This window comes from Polistes dominula, unplaced genomic scaffold (genome assembly GCF_049000335.1).
Source record: "Polistes dominula isolate Pdom_NZ unplaced genomic scaffold, Pdom_raw_medaka contig_73, whole genome shotgun sequence".
Classification (NCBI taxonomy): domain Eukaryota; kingdom Metazoa; phylum Arthropoda; class Insecta; order Hymenoptera; family Vespidae; genus Polistes; species Polistes dominula.
In genome coordinates, this window is record NW_028300951.1 from 880,708 (window position 1) to 905,939 (window position 25,232).

At 27.2% G+C, this 25,232-nt stretch overlaps 1 protein-coding gene across 4 annotated transcripts in view; it reads right to left on the reverse strand.

Annotated features, from left to right (window-relative positions):
- The window catches only part of LOC107071190 (protein kinase C-binding protein NELL1), an 82,562-nt gene that overhangs the window by 23,311 nt on the left and 34,019 nt on the right, over positions 1 to 25,232 (reverse strand). For all 4 annotated transcript variants that reach the window (XM_015329967.2, XM_015329966.2, XM_015329964.2 and 1 more), the window contains exon 2: positions 3,736 to 3,954. In XM_015329967.2, the coding sequence (XP_015185453.2) occupies positions 3,736 to 3,954 (219 nt within the window). The remainder of the gene's footprint in view (positions 1 to 3,735; positions 3,955 to 25,232) is intronic.

The window sequence follows — 25,232 nt, forward strand, 5'->3', positions numbered from 1 at the left end:
CCCTTTGAAGAAAAAAAGAAAAAGGGAAGAATTTTCGTTTATATCTGTCCTTCTCTTTCTTCTTGTACATTACTAGTGAAAAGCAATCTTCCCTTCACTCTGCTCCCCCCTTCGTATACCAAAAACCTTCATCCCTTTTATTTCCACGAGAAAAACGGGATTTTGGTGTTAAGCTCCAGCAAATTGACACAGGACGAGATGTGTGAGACCCCCAGACGAGTAAAATTGTGTTCTCCTTTTTCTCTTTCCATTTTTCTCATCCATTTTCTCCCATTAAATACCCCTAACGAAATTTTATTTGGAAAGTGAGAGACGGACAGTTCTCTCTCTCTCTCTCTCTTTCTTTTTTCTTTTTGTTCGTGACCCCTAACGTCAAGTTAATCGAATTGTTCTGATATGCCATCCATTAAGTTTTCTACTCTGTAAACGAAATTTCAACTTGGTTTCTATTTCTTTATCATATTTTCTCACTTTTCATTTATTTATTTAGTAAAAGACTGGTAGTACCATGATGGTACTTGGGATAAGTAAAGAAAAAGAAAATGAGCATTTGTTCAAAGTAAAATGTAAATTTTGTACAAACAAAAGTCTAACCATTAATTATTCACAAAGTTAGAAGTACGTGCTTGCTTTTAAAGAAAGAAAGAAAGAAAGAAAGAACAAAATGAAAGTTATAAAAAAAGATTATCAAAGGAAATTTTGTTTGGTTTACTTTAACTTTTGATGAATGAAACACTTAATTCATTTATTTATTTAATTATTTATTTATTTACTTGTGAGACAAATGCTGTACGAAAGTGAAAAAGGTATTAAAAAAGTAATCAATTTTTTTGTTGTTTGGGGGATGATATCATAAATTTTTGTTGAAAAAGGGATAATAATAAGGTTTGATCCCGAAAACGTAATATAGAAATTTCTTTAGACCCTCTTTTTTTTTCTCCATACAAATACGATACATCATACCTTAAAATGAGTTCTAGGATTCTACTCTTTGATTTTTCGAGGACGTTGCACTGAACCTTTTGAAATGTCGGTATTGTTGGTTTCTACTACTTTTTCCAATAAAAATAAGAATTAAAAAAAGATGAAAAAGATGAATATGAAAAGAAGAAAAAAGATGAACGAGATGAATATGAAAAGAAAAAAAAAAGAAAAAGGAGGCTCGTACACCCAATAAAATTTAATTCAATTTAAATGAAATTAAATTAAATTGCAAATTATTCTGAAAACCGTGCATGTGAAAAATCAATATTGTGTTTTATATGTTTATAAGTTAGCTTGAAAGGTTAATAACCCTTTTGATTTACATACTCCCTATGATTTACAATATTATATAAACACATACACCACACACACATGCATATATGCACTTTTGTTACTGAGTAGTTATCAGTCTGATGGCCTCCAAGCAACGAGACGTCAAAAAGTTCTTTATAAACTGACCTTTCTCAATATCGATTTAACGAGAAAAGTTAGAAAAGGTTTACGTGATCATTATTATACCTAGTGCTGAATGTTCATGAAACAAAAAGGAAGAAAAGAAAAAAAAGGGAAAAGCATTTAACCCAAAGTTACTTTGTTTGATAAAGATTCAACTCAACTTTAATAGAAATTCATATTCATTTGAATTACTTTCTCAATTTGCTATAAATTAACCTTTAGAGTGCTCTAGACGCATATATGCGTTTGGTAAAAATTACATGAGTGGTCTATCATTGCATATACGTGTTTGTTAATATTATATAACGTAAAATATATATAATGTAGAAATAAAAATTTTAATTTATAAATATAATTTATTATTAGAATTTAATTAATAATAAATTTTATATTTAAATTTTGTAATTTAATTATAAAAATATAATTGTAAATTAATTATATTTTTAATACTCTTATATTAATTATTAATTTGTTAATTATATTTATATTTATTATAAATATATATTATAATATATTGTATTATTATATTAAATACTATATTAAATTTAAACTACTATATTATAATACAAATATTATATAATATATTATATTATTAATTAAATACTATAATATTATATTATATATTATATAATTTAATATATTACCTATTATTAATTTTAATATACACAAATTTTCTTTTATAAATTTAAATATAAATAATATTAATTTAATATAATAAAATATAAATCTAATTAATTAACAATAAATTATTTCATTGCTACAAAATATTTCAGTTAAAAGTATTCCGCGCTCAAAGGGTTAATTTATATTTGCACGTGTGTGTGCGTATATATATATATGTGTACAGGTATGTATGTTGAGATGAATATGATCGATAAAATCATTAAAAAAAAAAAAAAAATAAATAAATAATTAAACCAGATTTTGTCTATTTAAACAAGAAATGAAATATATATTTGAATCAATTTGAACGTAATAAATATGTCTAATGAAAAATATGTAAAAGAAAAGGGGGTGGTTGTAATTTAGGAAAAGTAATCATCCTATCGTATACTTTTGTAGATATTAATTACTATGAGATAAAATATAAACGGGGAAAGATCCCCGTTAACCCGAGGAATGGCTTTTGCGGTATGCAAATTAAGCTGGTATTTGGAACCCTTCTATCTTTTCTACCTTCTCCCTTATTCTCAAAAGAGAGTAAGTAAGATAGAATGGTATTATTTCTACTTAAAATTCGTTACGCTGTACTGACACATCCCTGAACTTAATAGCAGAAGGGTGTGCTTCGATAAATTATATTCTAAGAGATTTATATATCCTAACCCAAGTGTAAAAGAACAGATAAAGAATGTAAGTGTGAGAGAAAAAATATTATTATTGCTGTAAATATAAATCAAAATCATCACACCCTCTTTTCTCTATGGTTGATTATTTTCAGTGATATTAATGGAAAACAATAGAATCGAGAAAATAAGATAATTCATTTCCAAGTGGTTTTGAAATATTTTCTAAAACAAAATTGAATCTCGTAATGACATCCCTAGTAGCACAAAATACTGTAAAATATTGAATACATGTGTATTTAATATTAAAAATGACATTGAATTTTATATTATATTATATTATTGAAAAATATTATTTTTATATTTTATATTATATTGTTAATAAAGAAATCATTGGCAATAAAATAATATTGCGATTATAAATTGAGATATAAATTATCCTATCTTTTAAATTGGATGAAACTGCATACAGTGTGCAAAATTTGATTAAAATCGGTTCAGTAATTTAGGAGTCCATTGCGGACAAATAACGTGACACGTAATTTGTATATATATTATTACTTACTTACTTATAATATTATTTATTATATAATTGTTATATATTAAATAAACATGTATTAAATATTTTTCAATATTTTGTGTTATTAGGGATGATCGATATACAGTGAGTGTAAAAAGTATTCGTACACTGATCACAATTATCAATCAAATTACAATTTCACAAGATTTTATTTCAAATTGATCGGTGTACGAATACTTTTTATACTCACTGTAAAAAAGAGGGAAGTATTTTCTATATGAAAAAATCTTGAGTGGTATTATCGAAATATATGAGGGCAGTGACAACTGTTCAGGATAAAAAAAAAAAAAAAAAAAGAGAAGAAAAAAAAGTAACATGAAATTTTTCTGCACGAATGAAGGAGGAAGGATTAACGCACGAGTGGAGATTAATCGGTGTCCTTTTAATAATGGATATAACACGCGATGGGTTTTTTTGATGGTTACTCACCCTGAAGATAATAAGCTGCCCTCAGTTTAAATAGTCCCTGTACCTGCGTGACACCCTGCAGCGTAGTATTGTGCAGCTGCAGGGCTGCTAATAAGTCTATACCTCCACCAGGATCGTTTCCTGGTTTGGGCCTTGTCATTCCTAGGACACCATTTTCTTCCGTGACACCCACCGAGGACACCGTCGCTTCTTCCTCTTTTTTGTTCGACGTACCGGACACTATAAAAATAAATTAATTATTAATTTTGTTGTTGTTGTTGTTGTTGTTATGCAATAACGTTTGGTATAATTGAAATCATTCAAATTGAAATTGTTGGTTAGTGGGGTATTTAATTTTAGGATTTATGTATGTTAATTATTGTACAGTTTAAAGATTTTTTTCTAAGGTAAATAATTAATTGGAAAATTAAAATTCAAATTGTTTTTATGGGTTATATAATTGTATGATTTATTATTTAATTATTGTAAAATTTAGAAATATTTTTCTAAGGAAAATAATTAATTGGAAAATTGAAATTAAAATTGTTTTTTTTTGCGTTATATTTAATTTGACAATTTTATATTTTAATTATTGTACAATTTAAATATTTTTTTTTCTAAAGTAAATAATATATAAATTGGAAAATTAAAATTTAAATTGTTTTTTTGGGTTATATTTAATTTGACAATTTAATATTTTAATTATTGTACACTTTAAATATTTTTTTTTCTAAAGTAAATAATATATAAATTGGAAAATTAAAATTTAAATTGTTTTTTTTTTTGGTTATATTTAATTTGACAATTTAATATTTTAATTATTGTACAATTTAAATATTTTCTCTAAAGTAAATAATAAATTGGAAATTAGGTATATTAATTATTGTACAATTTAAAAATATTATTTCTAAAGTAAATAATAAATTGGAAAATTAAAATTAAAATTGTTTTTCGTGGGCTATATTTAATTGTACAATTAAAATATTTTTATCTTAGGTAAATAATAAATTGGAATATGTTTGTTCTATAAAATAAAAGATAAAAATCATAGGCATGTTATTTTGTAACAAATAAATATTTGTCAAGTGACACAAGAATTTATGATAAAGAAACATAAAAATTCAGTAGAAAAATTTTGTCGTTTTGAGTATAATATGATAAGGAATGTTCACCACCGGAAGAACAATAGTCTTAAGGGATAAGAAGAAGAAGAAGAAGAAGAAGGGTCATATATACGACTAGCATAAATCTTTCCCTTTGTAGTGAACTTTGTCGAGGACACGCGAGTTTTAAAAGAACTTACTATCACCCTTTAGAAATTCTTAACGATCTCTAACAAATCTACACGAACTTTTATTACTTCGAAATATTTTTCTACTTCTTCTTCTTCTTCTTCTTCTTCTTTTAATTGTCATCGTTAAAATTATTGATTAATAAGTTTGAAGTCAAATAATTAATCACATCGTCAATAAATTATATTAATTATATAAAAATATTATTTGTGGGATAAAAGTGTCAAAGTTCATTGATCGATAGTTCAATGGTTTTCTCGTAAAAAAAAAAAAAAAAAAAAAAAAAAAAAACAAACAAACAAACAAAGAAAAAAGCTTTGGAACGTTTGTATGTTTGTCTTCCTGTTTTATTTTCCTTTCGTTTTATTTTTCTATGAGAAAAATCCCATTTCGAACGAAAATACACGAAATAACAGACCATGTTACATAATAATAATAATAATAATGTTAATAATTTGAAATCTCGCAATTCAATTGGAAAATCTTTTTCCCCTTTGCAAGATATTCTTTTCTTATTTCATTTTATATAATACAATAAAGACGATGAGATATAGGAATGTATGTATATATATATATATATATATGAGTATGTACTTATGCGCATAACATACATACATACATACATTATTGGAGAATTGCACATTGGCTTTCATAACTCGAAATATTACGACTTGACGGCCATAAAAGGTAATTCCTATCGCTTGAAATGCTTTCTATTATATATTACGTTATGGCACATTATATATAAATCCTATTCGGTGGTTGTAAATGTCTCAAACCTGAGAAGTCAACTTTTTGTCATACGAAAAAAATTTCAAGTTGTATATAACCCTTTAAAAACGAAACAAATGTGTATCTTCACGTAAATCCCGTGTAATCTTTTACACATCTGGTCTTTTTATTTTATTTTTTTTATTTTTAAGAAATTGTTACTCTTATTTATTTTGCATGTATAAATATTTCGACTAATTATATTTTAAATAGTAAAATGAAATACATAAGAAGAGAGAGAGAGAGAGAAAAAGGTTTTATAATATAAGAAGAAAATTGTAACTTTGATATAAGTGATAGGAAAAAAGAAACAAAATATTCTACTTGATTTTATAAATAAATTATTAAATTTTTTTGTTAAAAATTTCGACAAACAAAATAGAATTTATAAAAAAAAAAAAATATCTAAGAAAAGAGAGAGAGAGAGATAAACGTATTATAATATGAAAAGATAATTGTAACTTTGATATAAGTTTTGATCAATTAAGTAATAAAAACAAATATTCCAGTTGATTTTATAAATAAATTAATAAATTTTATTTCGATTTAATAATTCGATAAACAAATAAATAAAAGAACAAACAAATAATCATCTTTTTGTATTATTAGCATACATTAATATATTTCATATCGTGAAATTACATAAAACATCGTAACATTGACATAAAACGTTGAATTGTTGAAAAAAAAAAGGGGGAGAAGCCATTCGCGATGGGCCATTTAAAAGGGGTGAAAGGGGGATGAAAGAAGAAAAGGGGGGGGGGAGCGGGGGTGTCGATTTGTAAAAGCGACGTAAAGGATTCGCGAGGAGTGGCTGCCTTCTTGCAAATTACGTCACCGTTCAAAGGGAAGCCACTGAAAGTTCCTTCCTTCTACTTTCATCGTCTTGCATTTACTTCATGAAAAGCATCCCTTTTCACTTTCTCTCTCTCTCTCTCTCTCTTTCTCTCTTTATCTTTATCTCTTGCCTTCAAATTAGTCTCGAGAAACTTTTGCCGTCACTAATCGGACCAAATCGTCCAGCAAATTAATGGCGTCATCAACTAACTCACGTAGGACAACTCAGATCACTTTTGCCAACGCATACCTAAGAAACTTCTCACTTTCCCTTTGTATAAGTCTAATCCACTCTTCCTTTATCTCTTCCCCATAAGCGTATCAATTTTATTTATGAGAAATACTTTAATTTATACGAATATATATATATATAGATATATAGATATATAGAATATTTCGTATAAATATATCTATAAAGTTAATCAAATAGGAATAATAATTAATTTTTCTAAATTTCTATCTAAATTAAGGTAATAATAATTATAATAAATATTATATAATATCTGTAATTAATTATATAATTATAATATATTAATATATATAGTATTTAATATATTATTAATTTAATAATATTTAATTATATAATATAATAAATATTATTATCTGTAATTTATAAAATTAAAATAATAATATCTATAATTTTAATAATAATAATAATAATAATAACTATAATATATAATATCTGTAATTAATATAATAAATAATATTATACATTTAATATATTATTAATTTAATAATATTTAAATATATTATATATAATATATAATCTGTAATATTTAAAAATGGTATATATATAAAATTTTACACAATCATTCAAATTCCTTAAATTAAAATCGCCTATTTTTAATAAAAAAAAAAAAAATATTTATGAATTCTGAAAAATAATCAAAATTCTAAATAGTTTAAAAAAATAAGAAACAAATTTGTTCCACACCAATATAAATTTTTGTCTAAGTTTATACAAACAAATTGTTTAAATTTGATATTCAACCAAGCATAGTTTAATAAAAGGATAAGAAAAAAAAAATCAATAAGACTCTTAAAACGTTATTCTTAAAATCCGGCGCCAATGGGTGCCATATACTAATACACACGTGTCTACACGTGTACACTAACATTCTCTATCTAATAAGAGAACCAAAAAGTCAAAGTAGAATAAGAATAAGAAGAAGAAGAAGACGCAGACGCAGACGCACGATCTTATCGTGGATGAAAATGCGTGTTTCGTGTAAGAATATAAATGTGTGTATATATGTGTATGTGTGTGCGTGGGACCAAAACAGGACGGAACAGAACGGGTGGCAGACTGCCGGGCGTCGCGACGCTTTCTATCGAACCGTAACGTGGCGTTATCGTCGAATTCATAAAAGAGAGAGAGAGAGAGAGAGAGAGAGAGAGAGAGAAAGAGAGAGAGATGCTCGTAACACGTGCCATCTTTTCTAACATTTTTTATCCTTTTCTCTGTTAACAGCAAATATCGTTCATACGAACGATAGACGAGAAGGGAGGGAGGGAGGGAGGGAGTTAGGGAGGGAGGAGGGAGGAGGGAGGAGGGGATTCGATGGATCTCGCTGGAAATGAAATTTTATATCAAACCTTCATCCACACTCCCCACCATCCCATTCCCCGTGACAGAAACTCAACAACTTTTTGACCGTATGTCAAACAGCAAACCATTTCTTCCCATCCTTCTTCTATCTGTCTCTCTTCGAAACATGACCAGAAATCAAATTGTAATCGAATAGTAAATTTACTAGAGAAGTTAGTTACATTTTTGATGTTTGACGAATGAAATTAGTGTGACTAACTATGATAGAATTGATTACATTAGGAGGTGGTTTGAAAAGTTGTTTCGTTTTTTTTCTTTTATAAAAATGAAGACAATTATCGTTTCGAGATTTAGAGAAGTATCTTTTTTTTTTTTTTTTAGAAAAATATTTATACAGTAGAGAATTTAAGATATATTTATGAATTTATAAAAAAACGTCACCAACCATCTAATAATTCATTTCTTCAAATAGATTATTATACCGTGTATATACGAGGATGAAAAAAACACGCGACAAATGTAAAGAAATATTTCAATGTGGAATGAAAAAAAACTGGAAAAACAACAACAAGGGAAGAGAAAAAATAAAATCAAATATAAAGAAGAAGAAGAAGAAGAAGAAGGAACGATAAAACGAAAGGAAATAAACATTTATGTTTATGTCACACGCACGATAGATAGTGTGTTATAAAATTGAAGTAGTACGAAAATGGTAACGAAAGTAATATAACAAGGAAGTGTGTATCAAGTATTATACATTTTTTCACATGTTATCACGAATAGACACGTAACACAAACGTAGGGCACGTAACATTTAACGAACGAAATAATTGGTCGTTCTTTTAATAGTAACGATGTTTGTTCGATAAAAAAAAAACAAAAAATGGAAGAAGAAAACAAAAATTAATGAAATAGTTACGAGTTTAATCAAGTTTTACAAGTCTCTCAATCTTATTTTTATTCAAATATTAATCGTGTGTGTAGAAAATTGATTTGGAACTTTGATAAAACCGACAAAGTAATATCAAACGTTGTTAATGAAAAAATAAATAATTTAAGTAATATAATAAATGATTAAACGATATATACTTTTGTAAATAAATTCATTGTAGAATATCGTAAATTAATATTAACATTTAATTAAATTAAATTATTTAAATTATAATTATTATATTATATTATAATTATAAATACTATATATATTAATTGTATATTGAGTTGAATTAAGTTACGAGCTTTGACGTAATAAAAACACAACTGTAATTTATTCTCGAAATATTTTTATCTAAAAATAATAAAAATTACACACACACACACACACACACACACACTTTGATCAAAAATTTATTATCAATCCCTTGTTATTATCGCATACTAATTAAATATTTCATTCGTCATATTCATTCATATTACTCATGAATTATTTTCTTACTCTTTGATCTTTTAACATTAATATTAAATGTATCAAATATTTTCTCTAAATAATAATAATAATAATAATATATATTTGCAAATGAAGCACAAAGTTCGTATATTCGAATATTTGTTTGAAGTCCTTACTGAAACACCATCATGGAGAAACAATTTCGAAAGGATATGTGAAAGGATACCAACAAACTCAATTATAGGATATACGATAAGTTTTAATTGATCAAATTCACGCGGGAATTTTGAAAAAATAATTCATAATTGTATTGATGGTGGTGGTGGATTTGTTGGTAGCGCGACATTAAAGCTGGGGTCTCATACCCCGAACTTTTATTATTCGATTAATTAAAAGTTCGACGATGAAATATGGAGTTTCCGTGAAGCTTCTGTGTAGTTCTCTCATTCTATCTCATTCGTTTTAAATGGAGTATTCCCAAAGCGGATTTGTAAGCTTGATTTCATACCCCAACCCCCTACCCCTAGTATACATATATATATATATATATATATAATCCAGCTATCTATACGCAACATATTTCAAAGTGAGGTGGTTGCTTTCATATGGAATTCAGAAATTATCAGTCAACAAATTTCTATTGGATGGTATTAAATATGTACCACCACCATCATAAATTCAAATCCACAACCTATGGATTCCTATATTCGCGATATCAACGTATTACCGAAAGATTCAAATTACTTTCACGGAATGGCAATTAAGCTGTTCGTGCAATCACGCGAAAGAGCTTTTGGGATAGGATCGAAAAGCCGATTCGAATTGAGCTTAAATGCGTTTCCAAATGATATCCTACGAATATGTTCACGAATCGTTCATTCCAAATTCAACCTATTCAAACGAAACAAATAATCATTTCAAATTAAAACGATTCAAATCAATACTCTCTCACTTTAACTTTAAATAAATTTATTTATCTGATTCGTCACTTAGAACTCATTTTACACGTTTTCTTTTTTTAAACAATTACCAGATACTATACGATTTAAAATAAAAAAAAAAATTAATTTACAAACAAACTCATCTAGATAATCATAAATTATTAATTTAAATACCACGTTTAAGATTATTTACGCAATTATTGTTAGCATAATAAAAAATAAAGAACAATATATTTTTTTAAATAATTACCATATACTATAAGATTTAAAATAACATACCAAATAAATTACAAATAGAATATCATATCGTGTTATCACTCATGTCAGATAATCCTAAATTATTTCAAATACCACACGTAAGATTATTTACACAATTATAACTAGCATTAAATAAAACAAAAACGAACATATTATAAGTAACATCAAAACTATGCGAAATGAAATACTATGTGTTCTAAAAATGGAAACGTACGTTCGTTTACAACAGACCCCGAAGAAAATCGAGTACTCGGTCTTTCATTCAACGAACGCGTAAGTACGAGGAAAAAAGAGAAAGATAGGAAAGAAAAGAAGAAGAAGAAGAAGAAGAAAAAGAAGAAGAAAGAGTAAGAGAGAGTAAGGGATGAGAAGGGTGAGAAGGGCGGATAGAGGAGGGTCGATCGATAGCACGCGACGGTCAAGCTGTGTGTGTCCAACGAGGAAACCACCGTCCTCGTGGTGTGTACGACTCATCGATCGACACCTTCCACCCCCCTGCCCTGTACACCTCCCTCCCTTTGGTCAGCCCTCCACAGAATACCCCCTCGAGCCCAGGCCACCCTCCTCTCGTGACCACCGCAGGGCTGTTTCTTGCTTGCTTGCTTGCTTGCTCGCACGCACGCACGCACGCACGCACGCATTCAACGTAGTCCGGCTGCTGGTTCTTCGTATGGACAAGAAAGAAAGAAAGAGACAAAAAAAAGGCAAATGAAAGAAAAGGAATATAAGGGTAGTGTCCCTAGAGATTCCCTTTCTAAAGATTCGACTTCTACTTGGTAGACGTTCAACTACACTTTGATGAATTACCTCAGACATGTGACGAGTAAACCTGTGCGCTGACTAATAACCAATATGTGTATTATATTATTTGTCATTTTGTTTCATGATTAAAAGGGTTAAGGGTTGGTTTATTCGTATTTGTGGTTAATCATCAGACAGAATAATTTGTCTCAAAAAATAATAATAATATACATATACATGAATGAACCATGTGTGATGTAAGAATTTGTTAGATTTGTACGTTCGTGCAAAGTGGTCGATGAACTTTAGCTAAGAAAATACTGTCAAAGGGAATGAAAGTGTGAGAGAGAAAGAGAGATGGGATTCGATACAACATTCTTATCTATGACTACAATCGTTGAAGAAAAAGAAAATGTAAGAAAAGTCAACGATTTGTATTCCACGAAAGTCTAATGGAAAATAAGGAGTTTACTTATTGCTTGCTAGCAACCTAAGGTAGGTAGAGGCAAGTCGATAATTCGAAAGGAAGTCAGTTCTCGCACGCTACTAGTCCTTCTAGGTTCTTCCAATGCAAAATACAATAAGAAAGAGAAAGATAGAAAGATAGATAGATAGAGAGAGAGAGAAAATATCGAACGAATACGAGACGACCCTCTTACGTTAACCCATAGATCAAATTTCTCGAATGTTAGGAAGGAATACGAGACATACTCGTATCAACCGGAAATATCTTCTTTTTCTTTTTTTATTCTGTCTATTATCTATTTATTTATTTATTTTGTATTAACCTATTTGAATATTATTTACTATCTGTAATATAATCTATCGAAGAGAATTTAGAGCACCTGGCAGAAACAATTGGTTGCTTGCTTGCTAGCTCGCTTACTCGCGTACGACCCTCGTTCGATCATCAAAGGGTCAAGGTCGAGGCAACCACGAGAGAAAGAGAGAGAGAGAGAAAGAGAGAGAGAGAGAGCGAGAGGGACACTTGGTCGATGACTTTCCCGAGCGTTACTACTACTACAAAGCACTCGACACACAACTCGACAACATGCTAGGCGATAATTAACGAGACTTTCCGAGTGTCTCCTCTTTTTCCGACGGATAGTGTTTCCTATCTGTGATAAGAGGATCGATGATAAAATGTGCTGATTTTTATCCTAAAAAGAAAAAAAAATTTATCTATATACATATATATATATATCTAATGTTCCAGTCTTTTTTCCTTGGTTTTCTATTTCTTTTTCTTTTCGTTAAACGTTTTTCGATAATAATACTCGGTGTATATTTTTCTATAAAGTGTGATAAGTTTAAAAAAAAAAAATAATAATCTTCTAGGTGTAATAATTTAAATATTTTATAAAATATTTATATTATAATATTTTAATAATTAAATAATATAAAAATATATATATATATAATCTAACATTTTAATATATAATATATATTCTAATATTATAATATTAAAAATATTTTATTCACAATATAATAATATTATATATATATATATATAATATAGCAATAGTTTATTTTTTTTTTTAATATTAAAATATTATAATTAATAGCAATATATTTTATATTTAAAAATAAAATAAAAGTATTTAGAAATCAAATGCAGGTAAAATTCATACACACACACACAAAACAAAAGAACCACAATAACAAAAATATTATTTAATACAAATTTGATTTATCAATCATTAAACATCCTAAAATTATTCAACAATTCCATTCCCCCTCTCCTCTCATTCTGACTTAATCTTTCAAAGATAATAAAAAAAAGGTAAAAAGAAATAAAATAAAATTGCTATCCACCTGGTGGTAGAAACCAACCCCCTTAGGCCCCTTAGAGGGTGGCGCCAAGCTACAAGGCCGACTCTAACGAGAACATCCTTCCACCCCTCCCCGCCCCTCCCCTCCTCTCCATCCACCTTATTCTCATTTTACTCTCCTCACCTCCACCCCCGCTTGATAATCGCCTTTGCAGCCTCATAAAGGCCACACCGAGCCGCCTTAAAGCCTAATCCCTTCCTCAATCACGACGCTTTTGTATCACCCATGTGTCGATCGATCTCTCACCCCCCCATAAAAGAGTGCGACAAAGAGAAGACGATTTTTCTTATTTGTCATTTTACCCCTCCCCCTCCCCCTCCCACCTTCCTACTCCTCCTACTCCTCACACATATTTATTTCCGTAGGGTTGGTTTGATAGATCGAACTGTGCGAACTCGCAAAAGTTCAATGTCCGAATGAACTTGTGCAAATATTTCATACGTTTGTATTTCATTTAGAAAAAGGAAATTAATAGAAATGAATTGTAAAAATGAAATTATGGACGGTACGTTTAAACATTTAAACGTAATTATAAATTATTTGTTGAAAACAAATATGGATGATATAATTAATTAAAATTTGATAAAATAAATTAGTATTGGAAAATTTGACGAAAGTTGAAAGTTGGGTGATAATTACAAAATTGTAAAAGCATATGAAAATAAAAAATATATATATATATTTAATAATATTATCAATTATATAATAATAATAATTATTATTATTACTATTTTTAAAGTAAATAATTATTTTTTGTACTTTAAACAAAATTAAATACGATGAGATACCACGAAGAAGAACATTGTAAGGTTCAACTTGGAATCAACTATTAATTATGGTGAAACCTATTGATATTTTAAATTAAAAAAATTAATATATATATCATAATTAATTATATAATAATTATTATTATTACTATTTTTAAGGAAAAACATTTTTTTTTTTTAAATGGAATTAAATATGATGAAATACTACGAAGAAGAACATCGTTCAGGTTCAACTTAGAACTAACTGCGGATATTTAAATCCATCTTGTTCTATTCTTAATGACAATGTCGTATTCTCTCTCTCTCTCTCTCTCTCTTTCCCTTTCCGTTTCTTGATTGAGGGATTGAAAAAGACCTTCGAGAGAAGTCCAAACGTCCTCTCCTCTTCCTCTTCCTCCTCCTCCTCCTCCTCCTCCTACTCGTAGAAATTCGATTATCGTAAAATCGTTTCAACTCGTTATCGTTGCTCACGTGGCTGTCGCTAACATTTTAATATTTTAACCGTCTTACTCGCGTACTTCGTTCTTCGTTCTAACCTACACACACACACACACACACACACATATATATATAGATATTATATATGTGTATAGGTATGTACGAATGGTAAATGTTCGCGTGTGTCGTCTATCAAATCGACCCGCATATCCTGGACTAGTTAAGAAAGATACATAAAACAGAAAAAAAAAATATTATAATAACAATAAATTGTTGATAAAAATGTTAAACGGTTAAACTACAAGTTTTCTTCTATTTTAATTTTTTTTTTTTATATCACGTTCTCATATATTTCATTTCGTTTCAATACTATTGACTTGAAACAGGTGTACGTTTGATTTACACTTTTATCCAGGATTCAACACCCATATGTATATACATATCTGTGTGTGTGTGTGTGTGTGTGTGTGTGTATGAGAAATAAATAATAATTAATAAGTAAAAGTTATTAAAAATGAAACATTCTTTTGAAGTATTACACAAAATCGATACTTCAAGAGTACGTTTTTTTTTGATAATTATATATTTAATCGTATTACGTCAAATCAAAAACGAGCCTTTTGAAAAATTGACAAGTAGGATTTGTTCTTATTTAAATATTTATTGCATTATATACACTCTGAAATGATTTTCATGATCGATCGGTTGTTCCATTTAACGATGTGTTTTCTAAACCTAAACCTAAAGTTAGAAACCAACGGGCTTGCATTGAATAAACTTTGTCGATCGAATTGACACAACTCTTGTTGTTTATATTTTTACGAAGAATTTGTAATTGTTTTTTTTTTTTAATAATTAAATAAATTTTTGGTGGTTATACAAAGTCGTTGTATGTATTTGTAATATTGTTATTGATTGATATTTGAATTATAATTTTTAATTAAATGAAATATTATATTAGATTATATTATATATATATATATATATATATATGAAAAATATTCTAATTTGTTATATTTTATTTTAATATTATATTTTTAATATAATATTTTTTATTATAATAATAAATAAATATTATAATAAAATATATATATATATAATATATTTAATTTAATATAATATAATATTAAATTATATTTTTTAATATATCTATGACATTATAACACTTGTTCCCATATTTTAAAAATAATTATTTAAACTTATTTATATAATTTATCATAAAAATATTAACATATACACATTCACATTCCATGTCTTTTTATATTGATTTGTACTTTCACTTTAAAAATTGTCTCTAAATCCTTCCCACATATTCGAGATTAAAAAAAGCAACAAAAAAAAAAATAAATTATAAACCCAATGGTTATTTATAAACGAATAAATTCAAGGATGTGCATTGTACCATCGCAAAATGACTAATAATAGGATTATGCAAACGTAGTGAACTCCCTTTTATCTTCAAATGAATTTTCCATAACAGTGCTGACCGATACGGATAACCAAACGCGTAAATGATCCAAATTATTTATTCATCGAAGGACTAAGAATAAATCTTCAGGATTTACATAATTTCTTTAATTACTTTCCTTCCTTCCTTCCTTCCTTTTCTTTTTTTTTTCTTTCTTCTTTCATTGATTTTACGAAATTAACCAGAAGAGTTTAACCGATTTTTAATTAACTCCATTCTATTTATTCGAAAAATGTTTTATGACGAAACGAAACGAAACGAGTTATGTAAAGAAAAATAAATTTTGAGTGTGGGAAGTCTGATTTGCGTGCAAAAATTTAGAATACGAACCAACACTAACACCAGCACCACCACAACCACCTATTTTCGCGACTCCAATTTACGAGTACTGAAAAAGGGAGAAAAGTAGAGGGTAGTAAAGGGATGGGAAAGTTTCTGGTTCGCAGACTTTCAGACGCGTTACCAAAATCGTGTCGACGAATGCATTTGTGTAATGCGTCTGTTACAGAATGAAATTGAAATGTTACGTTTCTGTTAGAAGGAAGCAATTATTTTCAATGGAACGTGATCGAAATAACAGTCATTTCTACGTGTTCAGAATTATTTCAATCTTGTTTGGAAGAATTATAAGAAAACCCTTTTTTTTTTTAATGTCATTTTTACAAAATTAACGTGTTCTTTGAAAATAATAATAATAATAATAGAGACAAAAGTAAGTAAGAAATATAAGTAAAAAAAAGAAGTTAAGTAAAAACACAGTGTTCTGAGGTTTACATAAACCTTTGATGGAAAGACAAACGATCGATCAAACTTGAGATATTTGTTGTTCGAACAAACACAAAGATAATTCCAAATATACCTATCTACAAATATGAATTATTGTAAATTGTATTAAGGGTTCTTCAATGGATCTATCATCGAAACAAATTTAAAAATATTTGAAAATATTAAAAAAAAAAAGAGATACTCGTTGAAAAACACTGAAAACCAAGGTGTTAATAAAAGGTGTGCACTACACACACGTATATATAATATAAATTTGTTATAAAATATATTATTGTAAATTGTAATAAGGGTTCAATGAATCTATCATCGAAACAAATTTAAAAATCGTTGAAGTATTTAATAAAAAAAAAAAAATACTCGTTGAAAAACACTGAAAACCAAGGTGTTAATAAAAGGTGTGCACCACACACACGTATATATAATATAAATTAGTTATAAAATAAATTATTGTAAATTGTAATAAGGGTTCAATGGATCTATCATCGAAAAAAATTTTTAAATATTTGAAAATATTAAAAAAATAATTATCCGGTGAAAAACACTGAAAACCAAGGTGTTAATAAAAGGTGTGCACCACACACACGTATATATAATATAAATTAGTTATAAAATAAATTATTGTAAATTGTAATAAGGGTTCTTCAATGTATCTACCATCGAAACAAATATAAAAATATTTTTAAAAAATACTCATTGAAACACAGTGAAAACAAATGTGTTAAAGGTGTGTAGCAAGTATATGTAGGTGTGTAACAAGTAGAAATGTCCGTCGTGGTCAGACGCGATGTAATCGTCGTTAACGAATTGTGGCAATCCATAATCCAAGTACATACGTCAGGTGCACGCCTCGTAATTGGCTGTTAGTTGTATTTGCCATTGCACACGTTACAAATCCTGTCGACGACACATACACTGTTATCTATAATATAATCTCGTAAATTTGAAAATGTCACTAGCAATAATTCGCGAATAGAACGAACATCTCTGTTCAATAATAAACTTCGATATAATGTATGTAACAATGATAACAATGATAACGATAATGTTACCGAATACAAAACACGTACCAATTTAATAAAGTACTGCAAATTTATTCAATGGAGGGGTAATACGTGAGAATATTTACGACGTATTTACAATATTGAAAAATTATTCAAATTACATTAGGATTCACATAGTGAAGTAACTTTGTCTTTGTTGTTGTTGTTGTTGTTGTTGTTGTATTTGTTATGTGAAAAAATTTATTGATTATTGTTGGAATATATTATTGTTATTTCTGTGTTTTTGGTTGTATTCACAATTTTATCAAAGTTAAATGTTTATTATAGTAAATTGTTATATTAAATATCTTCGTATTGATATTAAATTAAATATAATTTAAAAATAAATATATTGAACTAAATTAAAATATTAAATATAATTTAAAAGTAAATATAAATACTAAAATTAAAATATTAAATATAATTAAAAAATAAATCTATAAATAACATAAGAACACATTTCATATTAAACAAATATTAAACATTATTATATAATTTCTTTTTATATTTATAAAATTGTAAATTTATTGTTAAGCAACTAACAGCAACAACAAAAAAAAAGTATTTCTATCTTTCTCTCTTTTTTGATTGACAATCTTTCATTTTCTTATAAAGGAAAAAAAAAATGGGGACCATTTTCTTAGAGGGTACATTATACTAATGAGAATGAGAAAAGGGATAAGGACGAGGAGTAAGCATGAACGAGTAAGCATGAACGAGTAAGAATGAGGACGTTTTAAGGAAAAAGAAAAAGAAAAAGGAAAAAAAAAAGAAGAAGAACTCGTTCGATCGGACAGCCAACAATCTCGACGTCCTGGCGCCGACGACATCGAAGCCAATGGTCTTCTTCTTCTTCTTCTTCGTGTGTACACAACGATGGTTCGTTCAACGATGGTTTCTTAAGAAATATAAAAGAGATAGAAAGAAAAATGAAACGAAACGGAAAAGAAAATATTACGAAAAAAAAAATAAGAAGGAAAAAGAAAGCACCGGATAATAACGCAATCTTGGATGAAATTACCCATTGACTGAAAAAGAAAAGTTGAAAATGTTCAGTTGGAAGATGGAGACAAAAAATAGGGGTTGTTGTTGCTTTGTGGTTTGGAGTTGGGTTCGATAAGGAAGTGAGAATAAAAATAAAAAAAATAATTAAATGACAAATGGCAGTGTTGGAAAAAGAAAAAAAAATACTGTAACAATTGTATGTCATTGAACTTTTCAGAAAGATGTTTGCCAAAAGTGAAACACTGAAAGAGAAAATTAATGTTTGGTGGTATAATAATAAAATGAAAATAGAGAAGAACGTTTGGTACGTTGTTGGACGAAAAACCTAATTGTTTTATCTGGCAAAAGGCCACACACATACACACACATATACATATATACACCATCGAGATTATCGTTCGGGTTCGTCGTTCTAATCGCGATTGGACTTGAATTATGTAATTGGTAAATTGTTTCATATTTTCCAAAGTATGATTATAATACTGTAATACTACTTCCTCTAAATATTCGAAAGAAACAAATGTTTTATTTCACATATAATAATAATTATTTTATAAGTATATATTCATTTGTTTATAATAATTTATTTAGGTGAACTTTTTTTTTAGTAAGAAACACTTTTTGTACTATTTCTTTTTTTAAGTGAAAACTTCTTTAGAATGGGTGTGATTTGAAAAAATGTAACAGAGCGGTAGGCGGTGATGTAACGAAGCGGTAAACGGCGGCGATGTAACGGAGCGGCGGGCGTCTATAAAACGGCCAACATACTAAATAAGAAGAGAAAAAGAGACAAACATATAGGATTGAGCCTGCGACAGAATGAGACAGAATAAGTGTCGTGAAAATACGACACGGAACGCGTTCGTTCATTTCGTGCACGCAGAAAGGTGTTTAGTTACCATAAGCAACTCGTTTCATTTCTTCAAATTGATAACTTGCTTACTGTGTAATATGTTATGTATTATATGTTAATAAAACGTAAAATAATTGTTGAATGTGTTAACAATATAGTAATAATAATAATATTATAACAAATAAAGCCTACAATTATCCAACACCTGATATTCTGCATTCGTCTCCTTCTGTTTCACTTGAATGTTGAAAATGTTTCACTTCTAGCATGTGTGATCTGCACACATGCTGTTGTTGTTTTTTTTTTTTTTATAATTTTTGAATGAATGAAATCCTATGAAATTGTGTCAGAGATATGAGAATAAATATATTTTTTTTGATAGAATTGTTGATAGAATTTTTCAACGTGACAAGAAGTATGATAAATAAAGTGTTAACAATGCATTGTCTTTTTGAATATATTAATAGATCGGTTGTATGGTAGTTAGTTCTTTATCGAAGTATCACGTGCATAAAGTGTAATAGCATAGAAGGAGTCAAGGTCGTACGTACGTTTCCCCTTCTTTAGTATCTTTTATGTAGAATGATCGATAAATTATATGGAAGTGGTTTTGATTTTTTTTTTTTTCTCGTCGAGTAATAATATAATATTTCTCTTTTCTTTTATTTTATATTGTGATATATTTTTCAATTTTTACTTAATTGTTTTTTTATCTAACTTAAAAGATAGTGTATTTTATTTAGTGATTTATATATTTTTTTTATTTTAAATATTTAGGGATATATTATTTAAAATTATTTTAGTCCTTTGATTTTGTTAGAATACAATAATTTTATCAATTTTTATTTGTTATAGTTACAAGTTTTACTTTCTATTTTCCTTGTAGAAACAAATCGAAGTTTAGTTAAGAAAAATATTATTTTATTGTGACGAATACTAAAAAAAAAAAAAAATTATAAACAAAAATTATGTATCCAGAACTAATAGTTTGTTTTTTTTGTTTACTCATTTTATAGATTAAAAGATCAGAAATTGAAAAATGATTGAGTAAGGAAAAGTAACATTAAATTTGTCGAACCTACGGCAAAGTTGTTCGAAGCTATTCGTCAAAGGAGAAAGAAAAAGTTATAAGGTACTTTTATTAACCCTCGAAGGGACCCTTATCGCGAAAGACAAAGCTCCTATTGCCATTACGCTTTCAAAGGTAAAAGTGTTTCCCGTCGAGGGGAAAAAAGGGTTGGTTACCCCCCACACTATGATGAAAACGGATTCTACTAAAAACCTTCTTTCTTTAACGATATACACCTTCACACACACACAGACACACACACAAAGCTTTTACCGAATCAATTTTCATTCTAATTTCGTACATCAATTCTAAAGGTTTATTATTATTACAAACGATTTAAATTTGTTATTGCCAAATTTTTTATTAACTTACACATTAGCATTTTTATTTTTTTTTTATTTGATCATTGCAATTTTTCATATTACAAGTTTTAATATTTTCTATTATTTATTTAGTAAAAGATATACTGCAAAATTTTAATTAAATTGTATTACCAATTAGCGTTTTTTTATTTTTTTATTAGCATTAATATTAATTTAATTAATTTTATTTTATTTAGCATTATTATTAATTTAATTAATTTTGTTTTATCAAGCATTAATATTAATTTAATTAATTTAATTTTATTTAGCATTAATTTAATTTATTTTATTTAATATTATTTTATTAGCATTAATAATTAATTTCTATAGCATATCAATTTTTTCATATTACAAATTTCAATATTTTCAATTATTTATTTAGTAAAAGATATACTGCAAAAATTTTTATTAACTTGTATTACCAATTAGCATTTTTATTTTTTTTATTAGCATTAATATTAATTTAACATTAATATTATTTTATTAACATTACTAATTAATTTTTATAGCATATCAATTTTGTCATATTACAAATTTCAATATTTTCAATTACTTATTTAATAAAAGATCCTAATTTTAATGTAAACATTCAAAATAAATATTTAAATAAATTAATATAAATACTATGATCCATGTAAATGAATTTCTTTATGATAAATGTTACGAATGATCCATCAAGAATGCATCAAAGACGGAAAGTGTCTGAAAGAGAGACAGAAAAAGGTTAAAAAAAAAAAAAAAAAGAAAAGAAAAGAAAAAAGGGATAATGTGCGAACCCATCAACGTTTGTTCTCCGTGCAAAAGTAGTTTCCGGTAAAAAAGGGTGCGGACGATCGATCGATGAAAGTTAAAGGAATGAGATAAAAAGAAAGAAAGAGAAATATAAAGATAGGTGATGGTTCTTAAGGGTGGTGATAAAGGGTGGAGAAGGAGTAGAGGGAGGAGGAGGAGGAGGAGGGTTCGAAGTAAATGAAGGAGAATTGCACTTTCTCGAAGTTTCCACTTCGATAAAAGAGAATCCACTCTACTTCTCTTTTCTCAACTACCCTCTTCCATGAATTTTCACTTTGATCGAAGATTTCAAGATTGATGGTTGAATTCAGACATTTCCCCCTAATTTACAAAAAAAAAAAAAAAAAAAAATGCTCAAATATTGACAGAAATATTCACGTTGAATATTTTTAACCAAAAACAAAAAATGTTTCATTGGAAAAATATTATTTTAATTTCCTCCCTCTCTCTCTCTCTCTGTCATTTTTTTAATTCCTTTTCATTGAAATATCTTTGAAAGAGAAAAACAAACGAACTTTTTGGCAGAGATTTAAAATACGATCTCGACCCCTCTTTTACTATATATATATATATATATATATATATATATATATATATATATATATATATAACTAACTTCCGATTAATTCGACTCTCACCCCTTATTGAAACTTCGTGATTTGGTTTGTACTTGGACGGTTTGATTTCGATTTAAAAGAGAAAGAGAAAGAGAAAAAGATGGAAAAAGAAAATGAATAAAACGTTGGTTGGGGATTTGGAAGGGGATTGGTAGAAATATTTTCGCGCGATTCATTCTCACCCCTCGATGAAATCGTTGGAGTCCCTTCAGTGTTCCACCCCCCACCAATTCGAAATTTTTCTCTTTATGGTTTGCTCGTCTTTCTTCTCTTCAAAAACACACACACACACACAGACACACACACGCAGACACATACATAAACATAATTTTGTCTTTCCCTTAGAACTGACCGTGAAATCCCAATGGCAGTGACACTTTCCCCACCCCGAACTACCCCCTTTAGACCAATGTCTTTCTCTTTCTTTCTTTTTCTCGTTTTGTAGAGAACTCAATAATGAGCAATTGGTTCACCATTTGGCAGCCTTTTGTTCGTCCCTTTTTGTCATCGACGCGTGCCAAACTGGCAGTCCTGGCTTTTCTGGCAAATGCACACACGCCCTTCCTTACTTACTTCCTCACCCTTATTTCTTCCACCTTATCCTCGCGGATAACTCGGAGGGATTCCTACGGGAACGCCGTATGTTCGTTAGCCCGATTCTTGGAAGGAAAAGGGGCGACACGCGAATTTCAACGTATTAGGGCTTTTAGATAAGTATGCTGTTATTATTCCACTACCACTACCAATACTACCAATATTACCAATACCGAGGGTGAAGGTTGATTATCTTTCGGTTGGAATGCACACGATTAAAGTTGAACTAACAGAGTATTTTGTATCATAGTTCGATTATTTAGTAGATTGGTTTTGTTTAAGTTTATTTAATATTAATGTATAATGTGTGTATTTATAGTTTTTTCGTTTTTTTTTTTTGTAATAGATTAATATTAGATATTATTTATAATATTAGTATTAATATTTAATATAATATAACAATGTATTATTTATGGTTTTCTATCTGTAATACATTAAAGTAATAGTAGGATACTGTAAAGTAATATTAAATATTACTTATGAACTATTATTAGTAATATATACATAGATACATAATATTATAATATTATAATTTATAATTATATAAATATTTATATATTAACTTATAGTTATATAATTTATAATTAAATAAATATTATATATTAATATTATAGTATAATGTTATAATTAATATTAATAATATTATAATATGGAATATTATAGTATATTTAATATATAATATTTACACAAATATTATTATATTATTATAAATATTAATTAATATAATATAATAATAATATTATTATTATTATTATTATTATTATTATTATTATTATTATTATTATAATATATAATATTTAATATTAATGTACAATGTACAATTGAGTATTTTCATTTTCTTTTTAACAACGTCAAATAAAATGGTAGCATCGTAGTAAATAAATATGTTATTTAACGTTGATATATTTATAATTCGATTTAATTCTTGATAAATATAACCAAGGCATGAATGAAGAATATAATCGTAAAATTAGTACATTACTATATATATTATACTAAGATAAAAGTACTATTCGTGTTCACTTGTAACTTGTCCCTTTTGGTAAATTCCTTCAAAGTTTCATCGACGATACTCACGCGATACGAGTCTGTTCCTTTTTTTTTTTTTTTCAAACAGAAAGAGAAAGAAGGAAACATAGACGAAGAATTATCGATTAATGTCAAGGCTAACAAATTACTGCAAAAAAAAAAATAAAAATAAAAATAAAACATTGAACCAATGAATCCAATTCTTCCTTACAATTTCTACAAACAGATTTCAACGACGAGTTGTGACTACGATGCTCGATTTAGTCGTTTTCTTTCTTTTACTAAAGAAACGGATAATCAATTATTGACAAAGTAAGCTTCTCGATTATTTAATAAGCCCATAGAGCTTTGTTGTGTTGGTAGGCCTGTCATTTCTTCGTCGATTTTTCTTCTTCTTTTTTTTTTTTTTTAATTCGATCGTATCGAACTAAAATGATAACGAAAATAACTTTACTACTCGTGTAACGATTTATATATCTGATTTTCTCGTTAAAAGTAATAATTCATCGTTTTAATAATTCAACGTTTGCAATTAATTATTTGCAATAATTATTGATTAACAAATTTTTCTACGATATCTTTAGAAATATTTAATATCAGTCAATTACTTCTCTAATTGATTAAATTATAAATATTAAATGTTTTATATTATTAAGTTACATTATTATATATCAAAATTAATATAATATTATTATTTTATAATATAAAATTACATTTTTATATATTAAAATTAATATATAATAAAATTATATATTAAATTAAAATTATATATTAAAATAATATATTATTATTTTATATATTAAATTAAAATTATATATTAAAATAATATATTATTATTTTATAATATACAATTACATTATTATATATTAAAATTAATATATTATTATTTTATATTATAAAATTACATTTTTATATATTAAAATAATATATAATAATGCAATAATTTATATATAAATATAATATAATATAAAATATTATATAAATCTATAATTTATATAATATAATTATAAATATAATATATTAGAAATATAAAAAAATAAATTGTAGAATAATTTTACATTAAAAAAAAAAAAGAAACTAAAAAACAATACC